Genomic DNA, 16,309 nt, shown 5'->3' on the forward strand with positions numbered 1-16,309 from the left:
GACCTCCAAGGCCCCTTCCAACTCTGTTATCCTGTTATTTAGTAAAATGATTTACTGGAAGTGGCTTTTATCATCTTAAACATACAAAACTGATTTCTACTTCAAAGCTATCCTAAGTTTCAAACTTTTCCTAATCTGGTGCTCTCCAGATGTATCCTAAAAGAATTTCTCATTTCTCATTGCAGAGATGTTCTTTTCCCCCTCCGATTATTGATTATGAAAAGATGCACAAAACTGCCAAACATAACCCAGATATCTGCTGTAAGAAAAAAATTAAAACCCATTATTTTCCTTACAAAAAAAATTTAAGCTTTTCTCCCCCTCCCTCAGCATGGCAGCTTTGAAGCTTATTTCTCAAAGGGAAGTCACTAACACTGAGTTAAGAGAGACACAGTTCTGACCTGACGTAATCTTCAATGCAGTTTGCAATATGCTTTACAGTCTCTCACTGTTGTTTAACATCATCTTTCCCAAACTATGTTTTAACTGGACTTCTTACCTTCACGGACACCACCATACAAAAATGTTAAGAACATAATGGGATAAAATATCTTTTAACAAAAAGAAACAGCTAAATGCTTTCATGATGTGGAACAAATCTAGGTTTTAAAGGAATTTCAGAAAGTATGGTTTAATGGGGATTGTACAGAAATGGTTTTATTAATAGAAAATTAGGACAGTATTGTAGCTCATACAAATGATGTGACATTTGTTAGACCTCTACAAAACTACAAACTTACTTTTAAAAGTTGAAAGTTAAGAGATTCCCCCCCCCAAAAAATTTCCATTCATAAACACCAACTTTTCTTTGAAACTGGTTCTTTTTTTAAAAAAAAAGACCATTGTAAAGTCAAACAGAAGGAAATGAACCTTTAGCTAAAGGGAGTGAGAATCCCCTGAGATAATGGTGCCAATTCATTTCTAAGCAATTTTTGATTTACAATTAATTTTGAATTGCAAATTAAAAAATATTTGTAATTTGCAATCGAATAAAATGGAAATAAAAAATAAAGCTATCAAGAACAAAACGGAGTCAATCCATTGTCACAGAGAGCAGGGATCTGTATTGTATCCATAAAGTTGGCGTGGCACGGCCTACAAATTCACTAGACCAGAGGCAAAATCACTCCAAAGAACAGGGGCAGGTCCCTCATCTGACAGAACCTGTTATTTTAGATCACTTTGGACACACTTGCCAAAGAAAGCTGCCCTCAGATAAGACGCAAAAGGTCCAGTCGCAAAAGGTCCAGTCGCAACTCATTTCCAGCAATCCATCAGAACAAATCCACCTTATCTAGGGGGTGGGGGGAGTTCCTCCACCTTCAGCAACGTGGCACACATGATTCATCATCTGACATCCCCTTTGCCAGAAAGTTCAGGGCAGCATTTTGGAACTTTTCCACCGGATCAATCTACTACTATAAACAAAGTTAACCCTGGAAGGTAGGTAGGCGAAATTAACTGAGCAGGAAGAGGATGATTACAACAGAAAAAACCATTTTATACATGCCGTGTTGGCTCAGAATTCATGTCCTCATCCCATTATCCTCTCTTCATCTGTGTACTCAGACAGATTTCCCGCTGAACAATTGGGCATAATAAGAGTTAACAGCTACTCAGAAATAAGCCCCGTCTCGACTTTAGGGAGAGACGCCCTATGTAAAAGAGACATCGGAGCAAAGGGGAATGGACCAAGTGGAGTCGATCAGCTCTCCTTCTCCTTATCACGAAGTTTGCCCATCTGCAAAGCGAAGTTTTAGCTGAACGCGGGAAGGCAACGCGCTCCGGGCCGTGCGAGAAACTTCTCTGCTCCCGCGCTCGGCCGCGGCGCTTCCCAGCGGCACGGGACGAGCGGCAAAGGAAGATCCCGAAGGACAGACAGACCGAGCGGGCGGCTTTTTGAGAGGAGGGAGACAGGCAGGGCCCGAAAGAGACAGGAACAGGAAAGGGTGGAGGAAGAAAAGTGTGGACTGAAGCAACGAGGCGCGATGGGGCAACGGGTTAAAGGAGGCTTCGAGAAGTGAAAGGCAAAGGCGGCCGGGCGAAACTGCGGGGAAACCGCGGGGCGAAGCGAAAGCCGGGGTGGGGGTGGAGAGAAGCGGGGCGCGCCCACGATCGGCCGAGACGAACGAGGGAGAGCCCACGGAGCTCCGCACTTACACAGCAAAGGGGAAGGGTCGGGGCAATCCGCGGCGGGCTTGGAGACATTGGCCAGGAGGTGCGGCTCCGACTCCCGACGGCCGAAGGTTTGGCTGCGAGGCGGCGGCTCCGGACTCCGCTGCTGAACGAGCGCGTTGCCCCTCAGGTAGTAGAAGAGCATAGCCGAGAGGTGGAGGGCACAGAAGACCACAAGCAGGCGGCAAGCCTTCTGCAGTGAAGCGCCGGGCAGCTCCATCCTGAGCGAACTTTACTGAGCCGAGTCGGGCACGCGGGGACGCCTCATGGCTGCGCCCTGGAGCAGCAGGCCGGAGCGGCAGCGAAACCGCTAACAGCGCTCGGCCGCTCGCCTGCCAGCTGCTGAAGCCTACTCGCCGGGGAAAGGAGGAAAGTCGTAATGTCAGGCTAAGGCTCCTCCCCCTTCCCCTCCCCCTCCCCTTCCCCAGCTGCTACTGTTGGGGCCCCTCCTCCCGGGGCGAAGGTTGCGCCAAATCGAGTCCCGCTCAATCCCGCCGAAATTGAGACGAGGGGTCGCGTCGTCGACGTTCGTGGCTCTGAGCGGAAGATGCTTAAAAGGGCCCCGGTTGGAGCCTTGGCTATCACGAGTTTGGGCTCGCGCCGCAATTTGGCGCCGGCACGCACGTATCCTCGGCGTCCGCCAGTTTTGTTGGCTGCCTGTAGCATCAACTGGTGGTTCGCCGGAGCGCGAGAGAGTTTGCTCTACAGCCGGGTGGACTAAAGTTTGGTGTTTAATCAAAACGAGCCAAAATGTGCTTCGTTTGGGGTTTACCCCAATCAATTATGTTAGCTAGGTGTAGATACGCCTGCTTTACGACCACGTGGGCTGGCTTAATACAACACACCACACTACTAGCCCAACAAACCACATTCCGGCTTTGTGGATAGTGTGAGCTATTGGAGAAGCCACCAAGAACTCGGTGGGATTTACTTCTGAGTAGTAAAGGCAGAAGCTCACTGGGAGAGGTGTTAAGACAGTTTAGTTTTGCAACTGCCGCTGTGTTGAGGATGTCCTATTAAGTCTTATCCCTGGTGGAAAAAAAATCTCTTCATGTAATAAACTCACGCTTTACAGCATGGAACTTTTCAAATTCAGAAGTGGCACTTCTCATATTTTTACAAATTTTTTATCCCACGTTTATTTTTTTTATAAAAAAACATAATTCTATGTATGTTTCTGTGCCACTCACTAAATGCAACCTGCCACACTTGTGAAACAGGCTTGTAGAAAATAACTGACGTTGCCTCCTTCCCGTGGTGAATGTAGCTTTTGTTCTCTTCCTTAGTAGGAAGTGGTGTGGGCTGTTTGTTTGTTTGCTTTGATTTTTGTTGCATAAGCCTTGGCATTTCATCCATCTGCAAGGCTTCATTCAATGTAAAGTACATGCCTTGGCTCTTACTAATTGCCCTTTCGCTATTGGTAATGCTCTCTTGCCATTGGTCTTGAGCTATCAAGATGTTTGTGTTTCTTTGAGGAAGCTTTCCACAAGAAGTGTGAGCTGGATTTTGCTTTGCAAGCCACAGGCATTACACGGGCTGCTTCTATATCAGAAAACTCTGGTACCCCAGTTCACACTGCACCGCCCAAAATCCAAGCCCCCACTATACTATCACTAAATGAAATGTGCATAGATCATTCTGAGAGGAGAAAGTTTATTCAAACAAGATTGTGGTATTCTGCAATCCCACGTTGGAAACTGCAGTAAGACAACTATGCCATTTGGTGAGAGAACTATCTATACTTGTGCACAGGTTCCAACTCAAGACTTCCCAGATTCTACATACTTAAATACCATTATGAATTTTGAATGCATGAGTACAGATTTCTCAATTTCAGGTGCTGTGGGATAACCACAAACCATCTCTAAAATATATTCTATAGCAAAGTATCAATTGTTTGGATGTTATCCATTTACATTTAGTCCACATTTGGCACCTCTTTTTTCTTGATCCTATCTCTTCTTGGAACACAATATTTCAGAAGTACCTCATTTCCACTATATTCAGTGTTTATATTTTTCCTAAGTTATGCCACTCTTACTTCCAGGTAACAAAAGTCGACAAAAGCATGCTATTCTGCTCATTTCCTTTATCTTGGCAAACATTTGTTCTTGGAACAGACCACTATCTTCCCACCAGTATTTATACATTTTAAAATCTCTCTGTTTTTCCTTCTTTGGTAAACATTTTACCAAATTCAATTATAGGTACTCCTTGACTTATGACCAAAATATCTGTTGCTAAGTGAAACATTTGTTAAATGAATTTTGCCCCATTTTACAACCTTTCTTGCCACAGTTGCTGAGTGAATCATTGCAGTTGTTAAGTTAGCAACGCAGTTGTTAAGTGAATCTGGCTTCCCCATTGACTTTGCTTGTAAAAAGGTTGCAAAAGGTGATCACATGACCCCAAGACACTGCAACCGTCATAAATATGAATCAGTTGCCAAGCCATTCAAATTTTGATCACGACTAAGGAGATGCAACAATGGTCATAAGAATGAAAAATGGTCACGAGTCGCTTTTTTCAGTGCCGTTGTAACTTTGAACGGTCATTAAGTGACCATCAAGCCAAGGTCTTCCCTAATTCACTTTCAGCGCTATCCTGCCTGTTGCATCATAAAATAATTTGCTGCAAATCATTCAGTGTCCCAGTTAACAACACAGTCTCCTTTGGTTTACAATTTACATATTTTCACTTTTCCCCCCAGCTAAGCTCTACCTTCACCAGAAACCTTCCTTATACATTGACCCATAAATGGTTAAACAACTAAGGGGATATCATAACCTCCTTGTCTATTTCCTGTTTAGCTTTTAATTGTTCATATTAAATCTTGCATCTGCTTAATTCCATCATATACTGCTGTTACCCTATTCAGCCACCAAATATCAAATCCCTATTTGCATAAGACAGTGCATTCAAGCCAATTGACAGTGTCATTCAAGCCAATTAATTTAGCAGTTGCTCGCACTTCACCAAGCAAAGGGCAATAGCCTTTCTCACATTTATGTTCTTTGCAGTGATTTGCTACAGAATAAAAATCTGGCCTACATTCCCTGTTCCTGTCTAAGCATAAAATCTGCCTTTCCAAAAATTCATTCATCGTTAGGTTTCATACCTTGTCAGTCAGAATTCTGCTGAAGACCTCCTGAGGCACATGTAAACAAATTCCCCTATAGTTCAGCAGCCCCCAAGCTTTTGGGGACCAAGGACCCATTCCATGGAGAGAGGTTTTTCCGTGGACCAGAGGGAGTGTAGTTTTGCGTGCTGACTGTATACTGTGGTTGGGGCTTCGCTTGTTTACATAGACAGGTTGCTGGCATGCTGCAGACTAGTGCTGGTCCATGGACCAGGATCGGGGAGCCTACTACAGTTTGCTATACCTTCAGCTTTGATTTGGGGATCAGTGATGCTTCTTTTCTAATTGTCAGGCATCAATGCAGTCTGCGCATTATGCAAATCCCACAGCCTCTATAGGTAAACTGTATCAACAATGTAACTTTTAATATAATCTCTATTTCCAGCTGCCCTTTGTTCAGCATTCTCATATCATTTATTACTTTCATTTATCTTTTTGGTTTTGGTGTTTTGGAGACTAACCCCTAGTGCACTTGTTTCAGTATTACTCCTTAAAGTATCACAATGATTTCTATGCAAATCTCTAAACTGCTTTTTCCATCACTCTCTCACTTCAATTTCATTCCATTTTTTAATTATTTTTTATTCCAGGCATGCTCCTGGATGCTTCTTCTTTAGTCTTGACATACTTCCAGACTTTTTTTTTTAGTTCCATCAAAATCACTCTGTCTCTTCCCTGCCTGTTTAAGGTTAAACATTGTTTGATTCCTCTGCATATGTTGTTTGTGAATATATTCTGATCTTTCTCTGAAGCTCATTTTTCACAGCATACTTTCCTTTAGATATATTTTTCTACTAGAATGGCACATTGTATTAAGCCAAATGATCAAAACATTAATATGGTATGAGTATCTCTATGGGGTCTTTGGTGCTGTCTGAGCTTGGTGGTTTTCTTGCAAATGTTTCATTATCAAACTAGATAACATCACATATTGAACACTGATGATGTTACCTAGTTTGGTAATGTAATGTCTACAAGAAAACCACCAAGCTCAGACAGCACCAATGACCCATAGTTCAAATCTGAGCTCTCTTCCGTAAGAGTCTCTAGTGTTGCTGTAAGTTTTGGGGAAAAAATTTCCAGGTCTACAGTCAGCTTGGAATTCTGGGAACTGAGGCCCGATACTTTTGGAATGCCCAGGTGGAAAAGGTAGAGCTTTCATGGCAACTCCTTCTAGGGGCATCTGTACCTGCACAATATAAAGAGCCTTTATTTGGAAGCAAGAATTCTTACTTCATCTTTTGGGAACATGTTTTAAATGCTAAGGTTTAAAGGTTGGGGAAACCTTTTGGGGAAAAGCACAAGGTGGAAATTGGTGCCTTAAGTTACTGTAACCATTTGCCCACTTAACTCCCATCAAAACCTGAGCCCAAAATATTGTTCTTTCCTACTTGCAGTTATATCATTATACCATTGGCCCTTAAAGGCTGAACTCATGTTTTAGATGTAGCCACATGATAGTTGCATACTTTGCTTAAAGATGGTCAGATAATTGTTTGCAAATGGGGAGGGGGAGAAAAACCCTTGCTTAATCATGAAATGGATCTCCTTTGACTTGCAGTTTGTAAATAGGCAAAAATAAATGTAGGGTACATTGTTTCATGAGTGATTTGCAAAGTTTCAATACAGTGTTTCCAGAAGCAACTGTAAAAATAGTTGAATTCAAACAATTTTAATATGTGTCGTTAAAATACAATTGAACTCTTTTTTTAAGTAGTTTAGTAAACAGATTTCAGTGTATCTGTACTTAGAAGCTGCCCTCATTAAGTTAAATGCAATATATTCCCATATGTGTATAGCACTGTTATTTAAATCCTTAATGTTAGTTTGAAATGTCTACAAGTTCCAGTGTAGTTCCAGTGTTGACTCTGGAACTACAAGTTAACATGTGCTCTTTTCTTATTGTGCTGTTCATATTTTTAAAAGTATTTCCTGTGCAAATAGAATAGAGTTCTCCAGGCTTTTTTACTCCTTTCTTGGGCCTCTCAAATGCGAGTTGGGAAGATAAATCTAGATACAGTAATTGGAGCATACACTGAAGGAATCTGTATCAGAAACCAGTATACAGACAATCTATTTCAGAATAAATTAATGCAAAGGACAGTCAGCAGCAGAGTAGTTAGCAGCAGGATATAGGCTAAGTGCATTAACCACAGCACAATCAAGTCCAAGTAACCCTTATTTTTCCCCTTGCCTCCATGACTTCACCCTCATCTTGTCCCCATCACATTAAGGAAACAGCCTTAAATCACTGTTAGCTCTACTGGGATTATGGTAGTGTTTCCCCCTCTTATTCCAAAGGATCAAAGAACAGCCCCAAGATACAGAAAATTGATTATGCTTTGTCATCTGTGATCTTAGAGAAAAGTTGGGGAACTGGAAGCAACTGAAGTAATAGAAGAATTGGCAGTGGGGGCAGCAAAGATAAACAATGCACGGTTGCAAAGTCAAGAATGGGTGGGTAACTCAAATTTGAATTTATTCCTTCTATATCCACACTGCATCCTTAAGCTTCTCCTATTCTATACTCATGCCAGCTGGACTCTAAGCCAGATGCAGATAGGATTCTAATAAATCTAAGCTTCATAACTAATGACAAGGTGTGGGTGCGTCATCACTGGAGGTTTTTAAGAAGAGACTGAACAGCCATTTGTCTGAAATGGTGTATGGTTTCCTGCCTAAACAGGGGGTTGGACTAGAAGACCTCCAAGATCCCTTCTAACTCTATTATTTTGTTATTTCCCTACCTTTCACAAGCATTCTACAAATGGCCTCCCCCTTTCAGTTGAATGTCTTCCTACATTTAGGAATGACAACACTGTCTTCTTAAAATCCAAAAATGTCCATCCGCTTAAGGTGGAAGATCTGTGACTTAATATTTGGACAGCACATTTAGACAATAATCATCAAAATGAGATACATTGCATTTTTGTATCAAGTATATTTTCATTTACAGCCTATTTTTCTTCTAAAAATGTATTCTTTTACTTTCTTTTAAACAGTGTATTTGTTTTTTTGGCAATACTGCCAAATGCTGAATTAAAAAAAAAAATCAGGTCCAGCTTATCCCACATTATTTCAGAATTAAGATGGGAAATGGAATAGCCGAAGAGAGTTTAATCACCCTTAACAGGTGTAATATTAGCTGCCATCTTTTCCTGGGGGTATCTTTTCCTGACAACCTTGCTTTCCAGAACAGAATCAGTTATAAATGCCACATGCAAGACTCAATTTATATAAATATCACTAATTCAGGAATCAGAAAATATAACTTTTTTTTCTGACAAGGTCTGATTTATTTCATTTACAAAGACAAGGACCTTGCTAGGTACTGTTTCCTAAGTAATATTTAGCAGCTGTCATAGAAAAATAGATCCAAAGTAAGGCTCTCTCTAGAGTTTAGTAGACTTAAATAACCTCTAGATTTAAATGAGACCTTTGTTAATAAACTTTAATTAGTTAAAAGAGCAATTAAGTCCACCTGCTCCTCACAATCAAACTTTCTCACTATTCCTAACAACAATGAGTTTGCCACCTTGTTTCTCTTGCTATGCTACTTATGCAGAGAAAAGTTGTATCAGTTGAATGTCTTCCTACTCTTAGCAATAACAAGCAGAAGTTGCCTATTAGAAATACAGGTAGTCCTCAACTTATGACCATAATTGAGCCCAAAATTTATGTTGTTAAGTGAGAAATGTGTTAATGTGTTTGCTCCATTTTACAACTTTTCCCCCCACATTTGTTAAGTGAATCAATGCAGTTCTTAAATTAGTAACATGGTTGTTAAGTGAATCTGGCTTCCTCATTGACTTTTCTTTTCAGAAGGTCACAAAAAAGAATCACATGACTCCAGGACACGAGAACCGTCATAAATGTGAGTCAGTTGTCAAGCATCCAAATGTAAATCACATGATCATGGGGATACTGCAACAGTCGTAAGTGTGAAAAATGGTCATACGTCACTTTTTCAGTGCTGTTGTAACTGTGAATGGTCACTGAATGAATTGTTGTAAATCGGGGACAGTGGTCAGTTAGATAAACTGCTGCATATTATCTAATAAATGGATGGAGACACTTTATTCTTTAATTGCTTATCTTGAGTTTTCTTGAGCTCTGTATTACAAGTACAGAAAAGGGTTGTCACACCTGTCAGCTCTTCTGCAGGCATCAACCTGCAGCCACAAAGGAAAAAGAAGAGCTGCTTTAAGAAGATTGCTGAGAAAGGCTACATATAATAAGAGCTATGGTGGCCCAGTGGTTAGAATGCAGTATTGCAGGCTAACTCTGCTCACATTGCCCAGAGTTCGATTCCCTCAATCCTGACCAGTTGATTCAAGGTTGACTCAGCCTTCCATCCTTCCAAAGTTCGTAAAATGAGGACCCAGATTGTTGGGGGCGATAGGCTGACTCTATAAACTGTTTAGAAATGGCTGTAAAGCACTGTGAAATGGTATATAAGTCTAAGTGCTACTGCTATTGCTATTGCTACATCAATGCCCTCACATACTCCAAAGTACCCTTTCCCCTTTGACTCCCAAGCATTGCCCAGCCCTGTACTTATGTAAACCAGCATTCCAAAGAGCTACAAGGATGGGAAAATGTGAACTTATGTGATATATGAAACCATTCCTAAGAGGCTGGTAAGGGGCGTGCATAAGTGCACCAGCGTGCCTACTGTCCCTGTCCTAATATTCCTTTTTACTTACTCTATTCAAATTATGTTTATACTTTTACCTGTTATCTTATATATGCTTGACAAAATGAATGAATGAATGAATGAATGAATGAATGAATGAATGAATGAATAAATAAATAAATTTGTGGTGGCATAGTGGTTAGAATGCAGTACTTCAGGCTACTTCTGCTGACTGCTGGCTGCAAGCAGTTTGGCAGTTTGAGTCTCACCAGCTCAAAGTTGACTCAGCCTTCCATCCTTCCGAGGTCGGTAAAATGAGGACCCAGATTGTTGGGGCAATATGCTGACTCTGTAAACCCCTTAGAGAGGGCTGTAAAGCACTGTGAAGCTGTATATAAGTCTAAGTGCTATTGCTATTGATGTGCTTCAGGAAGGATGCAAGCATGGTCTGCAACCAACTGTTTGGACAGGACAATACTGCCCTCTGTTGGATTATGCTTGTCTGTATTGCTTTTACGGACTTTGAAATGACCATTTAAACTATGGTATTCAGCCTATTCTTTTACAGTGAGATGTTATTAGTTGAAATAGATTATAGTTGGGGGTGAAAGACATTTTCACCAGGAAAAATTGGGGAGAAAAGGGTAATCCATCTTGCACTGTTTCATTGTGTATTAGAACCTGTCAGAGTTGACAGTTGTAAACAACATTTCCATAATGGATATTTTGATACAGATAGTCCTTGACTTACAACCAGAGATTTCAGCAGGTTCTGACCAGTTCTGGAGAACCGGTAGTGGAAGTTTTCAGTAGTTTGGAGAACTGGTAGTAAAAATTTTGACTGGCCCCGCCCCCATCTATTCTCTGCCTCCCAAGTCCCAGCTGATTGGGAGGAAATGGGGTTTTTGCAATATCCTTCCCCTCGATTGGGGAGGGAATGGAGATTTTACAGTATCCTTCCCCTGCCACGCCCACAAAGCCACGCCCACAAAGCCATGCCACACCCACAAAGCCACACCCACAGAATCAATAGTAAAAAATTTTGAAACCCACCACTGCTTATAACCACCGCTAAGCCCAAAATTTCTGTTGCTAAGCAAGTTGTTAAGTGAATTTTGTTCCTTTTTATGACCTTTCTTGTCACAGTTGGTAAGTGAATAATTGCAGTTTGTTAAGTTAGTAATATGGTTGATTAAGTGAATCTGGCTTCCCCATTAACTTTGCTTGTCGAAAGGTCTCAAACGGCGATCGCAGAACCTCAGGACACTGCAACCATCATAAATATATGCCTGTTACCAAGCGTCCAAATTTTGATCATGTGACTATGGGGATGCTGCAACAGTAGTGAAAAACGGTGGTAAATCACTTTTTTCAATACTGCTGTAACTTCATTGGGGGTGGAGCTGCTGCTAAACCGGAACAAGCTGTTGAAGACTTAAGACAGTTGAAGAGCATCCAATTTGAATCAAAGACGGACAATATGGGCATGGAGTGTGTTTGCAAGGAGCTGGGAATGGGAGGAGAACAACATCGTCTATGCGTGTACTCAGAAAGTGGTGAATGGTCATTACTGGCAATAGGCCAAGCTGGAAGTGTGAATTTGTCCTCCTTTCCTCCTTTCAGAGAATAAAATAAGCCATTAAAAATAAAATCATGAGCCTTTCCTCACTCAGACCTAACTGTAGCACAAACATACCCTGGCAACAGGGGTAGTATTCACTTACTTTCCCTATCGGTTTGCAAATGTGAGCGTGTGTGCTCTCTCTCATGTTTTGCTCTCACGCGCCCCATCCATGCATGTACCCGGCCATCTGCGCATGCACCCTGCCTCAAAAACATGCCTAAATAGGATGGCATAGAGCCAGGGTGGGTGGGCAGGTGGGTGGGCCCATCCGCAATTTCTGCTACAGGTTTGGGCGAACCAGTCTAAACCGGCTGAATACCACCTCTGCCTGGCAATCTCTTTCTTCCAGCAAGTCTTCAGAATGTTCCTGGTCCTTGTCATTCTAGTCTGAATGATCTTTCAAACTGGGCTTCCCTATTCCATTAATTCTCTGAACTGATCTCCAGCTCAGTGAGCTGGTTTGGAAGAAGGGTCAGCAACCTAAGAACTGAGAGGTCCTGGGGATACAACAAGACGGAGATACTGTTCCACAAAGTGTCCCATACATGTATCAACTGTTAAACTATTTTTAAAATTGGGTTTAATGCATCTTGAAATGGCAGCTTACAGGTGTAGTGCAGGGGTGAAATCAGGGGTGAAATCTAAAAATTTTCGCTACCGGCTCTGTGGGCGTGGCTTAATTGTTGGGCGTGGCTTGGTGGCCAGGTGACCCAGTGGGCGTGGCTTGGTGGCCAGGCAGGCGTGGCCAAGTCAATGTAACTTCTTTGCCCTTTTTTGACCTACAAAAAGAAGATATACCAATTATTTCATTCAATAAATTCTTAAATAATAAACGAAGTACACAAAACAATAAGAGGTACACAAATACTTACATAAGAGCAATAAAAATGATGTCTTCAGTGTCACTTCTTGCACCAATGATAATAATGACGTACAAGGAGATATAACTGATATACAAATTTAACCATTTAATACATAAATAAGAATAACAGAAGTACACAAAACAATAAAAAACAATAAAAGAGGTATATAAATACTTACATAATACTGTTATCTTTAGCTTTGAGATGTTTCCACATAGCTGTTCCAGTGACATTCTCCTCACTTCCACTTTTCTTGCACTTGATGCACGGATCATTGGCTGAGCGATGGTGTTCTCTGAACCATTTTTTCACTGCAGGAATAGGGTCCCATTTTGGAAGAGGTAGTCTGATAATGCTGATTGTCATGAGGTTGGTTAGATTGGAAACGGCTAGGCGACTTCTGCTCTCTGAACATATCAGGTTCATTTTTGAAAAACCCCTTTCCGCTTCTGCAGAACTCACTGCAATTGTTCTGACAATATCTTTTGCTTTTTTGATACTGTCAGGAATTGCATACCTCTTCGAATTTTTTAAGACATTTTCCACAAAATCTCTATAATTGTTGATGTCAATGTTGTAGTTGAAAATGTCACTAAATGTGCACAGTTGTTCTTCAGCTGCTGCCCATGGAACGACTATTTCCTCACAATCCCAGTACTCTGGCACCAAAAACTATAGAAACTGTAGTTTGCTTGTGGTGTCTTGCAGTTGGTTTCCAGTTTTTAAATGCTCACAGTCCATCAGTCGTTTCTGCAAATTTTTGATGATACTTTGTAAAAGTCTTTCTCGATGAAGACCAACAGATCAATGGTTTTCTATGAAGTTTATATTCCTGAAGGTTTCTGAGGTAATTAGTTCTTCAACTTTTCTTTCGTATGAACCCTTTCCCTTTGTTAGCAGTTCAAATGCCTTTATTGATCTTCTCACCAGTTTTTCAGCTTTTATTATGTCCGTATTGCGTGCTTGCAGTGCAGTTGAAAGAAGTGAAATTTCCTCCAAAATGTCTATCATCAATGCTAAATCATTAAAGAAATAGTTATTTTCCAGATGGGCAGCCATACCTGAGTATTTTGCATTCCCATGAAAATATTGATGTAGCACAGGATAAGCACGCCACACAGCTATGGTTGCCCATAAAATACAGGCAGCCCATCTTGGCTCAAAAACTCGACCAATCCTTATGATATTAATTTCAAGTTCTTCAGATATTTTGTCAAGTTCAATTCAGTTTTTACTGGACTGCTGGAAAATAGAGCATATCTTATCAATAAAAATTTTAAAATGATTTACCTGTTTTATTTCCTTTATGGCGTCATCTAAAACAAGTTGGAGGCGATGGTTCAAGCAGTGCCATATGATGATGTTTGGAAACTCATTTGCTATTCTGGTGCTCACTCCAAATTTTCTCCCAAGCATAACGCTGGCACCATCAGAGCAGAACGCTATCAAATTTTTCTGTAGGTAGTCCCAGGTAAAGCCAACCTTATGTAAACTTTCAAAAACTGCAGAACATATTGTCTCTGCATCTTGTTTCTTCAATTCAACAAGCTCGACAAAAATAGTTGGTGGGTCCTCTGAGTCCTCAACTTTTAAGAAAACTATCAGAACTGGTTTGCAGGATACTGTTGAGGCTTCATCAATGATCAGACATATCTTCAGATTCTGTGCAATGATGCTGGAAAACATTTGGGTTTTAATTTCATTTGCAATGCACTCAACTATTTTCACAACTGTTGGCCTTGAATGCAATCCTACTCCCAGATCCAATCCATTTTCAGTTTGTAATTCTATCAATTCCTCTATGCTTGAAATTGGTCTGCATGCTTTTGCCAGGCTGTAAACAGTTTTGAACATTTTAGAAGTGGTGCCAAATTGCCTTTCAGAAATCTTGCTTTTGTTATGGCTTCCTGCTCAGCTTGTTTTACATTGTCTCTACAAATGATGTGCGATTTCGATACGAAATGTTCTCTCATTTTCTTCCGGAGAGCCGCATGGTGCACTTCCTTGTTTTTCCCAGCCGGCTCAATCTTGAAAACCTTCCACTCTTTGGACACATGAATACCACTCTCCATTGCGAAGCCATGTTTCGCACAGTATGTACAACCCAGTTTCTTGTTTGAAACTTCCAAGCCGTCATACTTCTCTTGGAAGTAGTTGTACTGTTGCATGATCCAGCAGTCTGGAAGAATGCTTCTGATTTCTGGTGCGGCGGGTGACTCTATACTTGATTTGCTACTTTCTTTGGTTTCAGGTGGTGGTGCTTGTGGCACAGGGGATGGTTTTTGTTCCACTTCTGCTGGTGGTTGTTCAAGTTTTGGTTTCTTGGCCAAGAAACCCATCAAAGTCTGTTGCCTTTTCATCCTTCCTGTTAAAAGCGGCAGCTACTGCAAAAAGAAAAAAAAGCAGTTTTGTTAGCTGATGACACACAATGTAAAAGCACACAAAAAGCCTCAAAAAGCCCAAAAAACCAACTTTCACACCACACAACACAACACAACTGGCTCACCCACAATGTAAAAGCAGCTGTGCTAGACCCAAAATGGACCCTGCAACAAGCAGGAACCTCACACAGCCACAAAAAGCCCAAAAAACCAACTTTCACACTTTACACACACAAAATTCCACATACAGCTTTGTGAGATTTTGTGTGTTTGTGTAGTTAGAGTGAAACACTACAGAAACACACAAAATCTCAGAAAGCTGCACAAATATTATTTTATTTTATTTTTATTTTTAGATAAAAGCAGCAAAATTTAAAACTTCCTAAACTTTAAATGGCTAGGTCTAAAAAAAGAACAACTAAAAATCCCCCAATTAACTATTTTTTTAAAGCTCCCAAAGGGGAAAAAAACTTACCCAATTGAAGGGACAAGGCAGGCAGGCAGGCAGATAGAGCTGCTTACCGATGAGCTTGATTGCAGGCAGGGAGATTCAGTTGCTTGCTGATACAATGGATTGCAGGGATTACAGCAAGCGAAGCAAGGCAAGCGTTGCAACCACGGCTCGGGATTTGGTCAGAAGAGTAAAGGTAAGCAAGCTGGAGGCTGGGGGGAGAAGGTGGGTGGTTAGCTAGGCGGCTTAGCCAGGCCAGGCAGGCAAGCACGGGGACCTGGGGACTAGGGAGGTAGCACGAGGCCCACAAACAATCCCTGGCGGCTGCGAAAACTACGCGAGGCTGGGGATTGGGGGGGGCGGCGGCATGCTAGGCTGCAACTGGCAAAGCTTACCTTTTTGAGCAAGCAGCAGTCAATGAGGTGAGGTGTCCAAGCGGCCAGGCGAACATCTGGGCAAAGTAGATCGGCTGCATAGGAAGGGAAACTTATATAGGCCGGAGGTGGGCCGGAAGGAAGCGCCAAGTGGCTAGAAAAATGACTGGTGGAAGCGGAAGTACTGAGTGGCAGGAAAAGTGAGTGAGCGAGCGACAAACAGCCAAGCGGGCAAGCAGGGGACCTGGCAATTGGGTGGGCATGAGCGGGGGGCCCAGGGATTTTTGCTACCGGTTCTCCAAACTGCCTGCTGCCATCGCTACCAGATTGGGCAAACCGGTCCAAACCGGGAGCATTTCACTCCTGGGTGAAATGCTACCGGTTTGCTCCGGTTCGGGAAAACCGGTAGTAAAAAAATGCTTTAAAAAAGTGAAAAAAAGATTCTGACAATCACGCGACACAGCTGTGATTGTCGGAACCTCTTTTTTTTTACTTTTATAAAGCATTTTTTTACTACTGGTTCAGGCGAATAGGTAGTAAAAAAATGCTTTAAAAAGTAAAGAAAAGTTGGACACGCCCACCCAATCACATGACCTCTCCACCAAGCCACGCCCACCAAGCCATGCCCATAGAACCAGTAGCAAAAAAATTTGCATTTCACCACTG

At 41.7% G+C, this 16,309-nt stretch overlaps 1 protein-coding gene, 1 long non-coding RNA gene and 1 pseudogene across 3 annotated transcripts in view; 1 reads left to right on the top strand and 2 right to left on the bottom strand.

Moving 5' to 3' along the window:
• B4GALT1 (beta-1,4-galactosyltransferase 1) overlaps window positions 1–3,929 on the bottom strand; it is a 63,214-nt gene extending 59,285 nt beyond the window's left edge. The window contains exon 1 of the mRNA XM_034410825.3: window positions 2,161–3,929. Within this exon, the coding sequence (XP_034266716.1) occupies window positions 2,161–2,395 (235 nt within the window). The 5' untranslated portion in view covers window positions 2,396–3,929. The remainder of the gene's footprint in view (window positions 1–2,160) is intronic.
• LOC148115211 (uncharacterized) lies at window positions 2,198–9,401 on the top strand. The gene is made up of 2 exons (XR_015732745.1): window positions 2,198–2,305; window positions 9,137–9,401. It is a non-coding gene; the product is annotated as an uncharacterized LOC148115211 (long non-coding RNA).
• Window positions 9,402–12,137: 2,736 nt separating this feature from the next.
• LOC132711381 (E3 SUMO-protein ligase KIAA1586-like) lies at window positions 12,138–15,988 on the bottom strand (annotated as a pseudogene). Its single transcript, XR_015732743.1, has 3 exons — window positions 15,294–15,988; window positions 12,616–14,821; window positions 12,138–12,353 (listed from the first exon to the last, which is right to left on the bottom strand). The product of XR_015732743.1 is annotated as an E3 SUMO-protein ligase KIAA1586-like (transcript).
• Between the last annotated feature and the right edge of the window lie 321 nt (window positions 15,989–16,309).

Source organism: Pantherophis guttatus, chromosome 2 (assembly GCF_059756535.1).
Source record: "Pantherophis guttatus breed Tessera chromosome 2, ASM5975653v1, whole genome shotgun sequence".
Classification (NCBI taxonomy): domain Eukaryota; kingdom Metazoa; phylum Chordata; class Lepidosauria; order Squamata; family Colubridae; genus Pantherophis; species Pantherophis guttatus.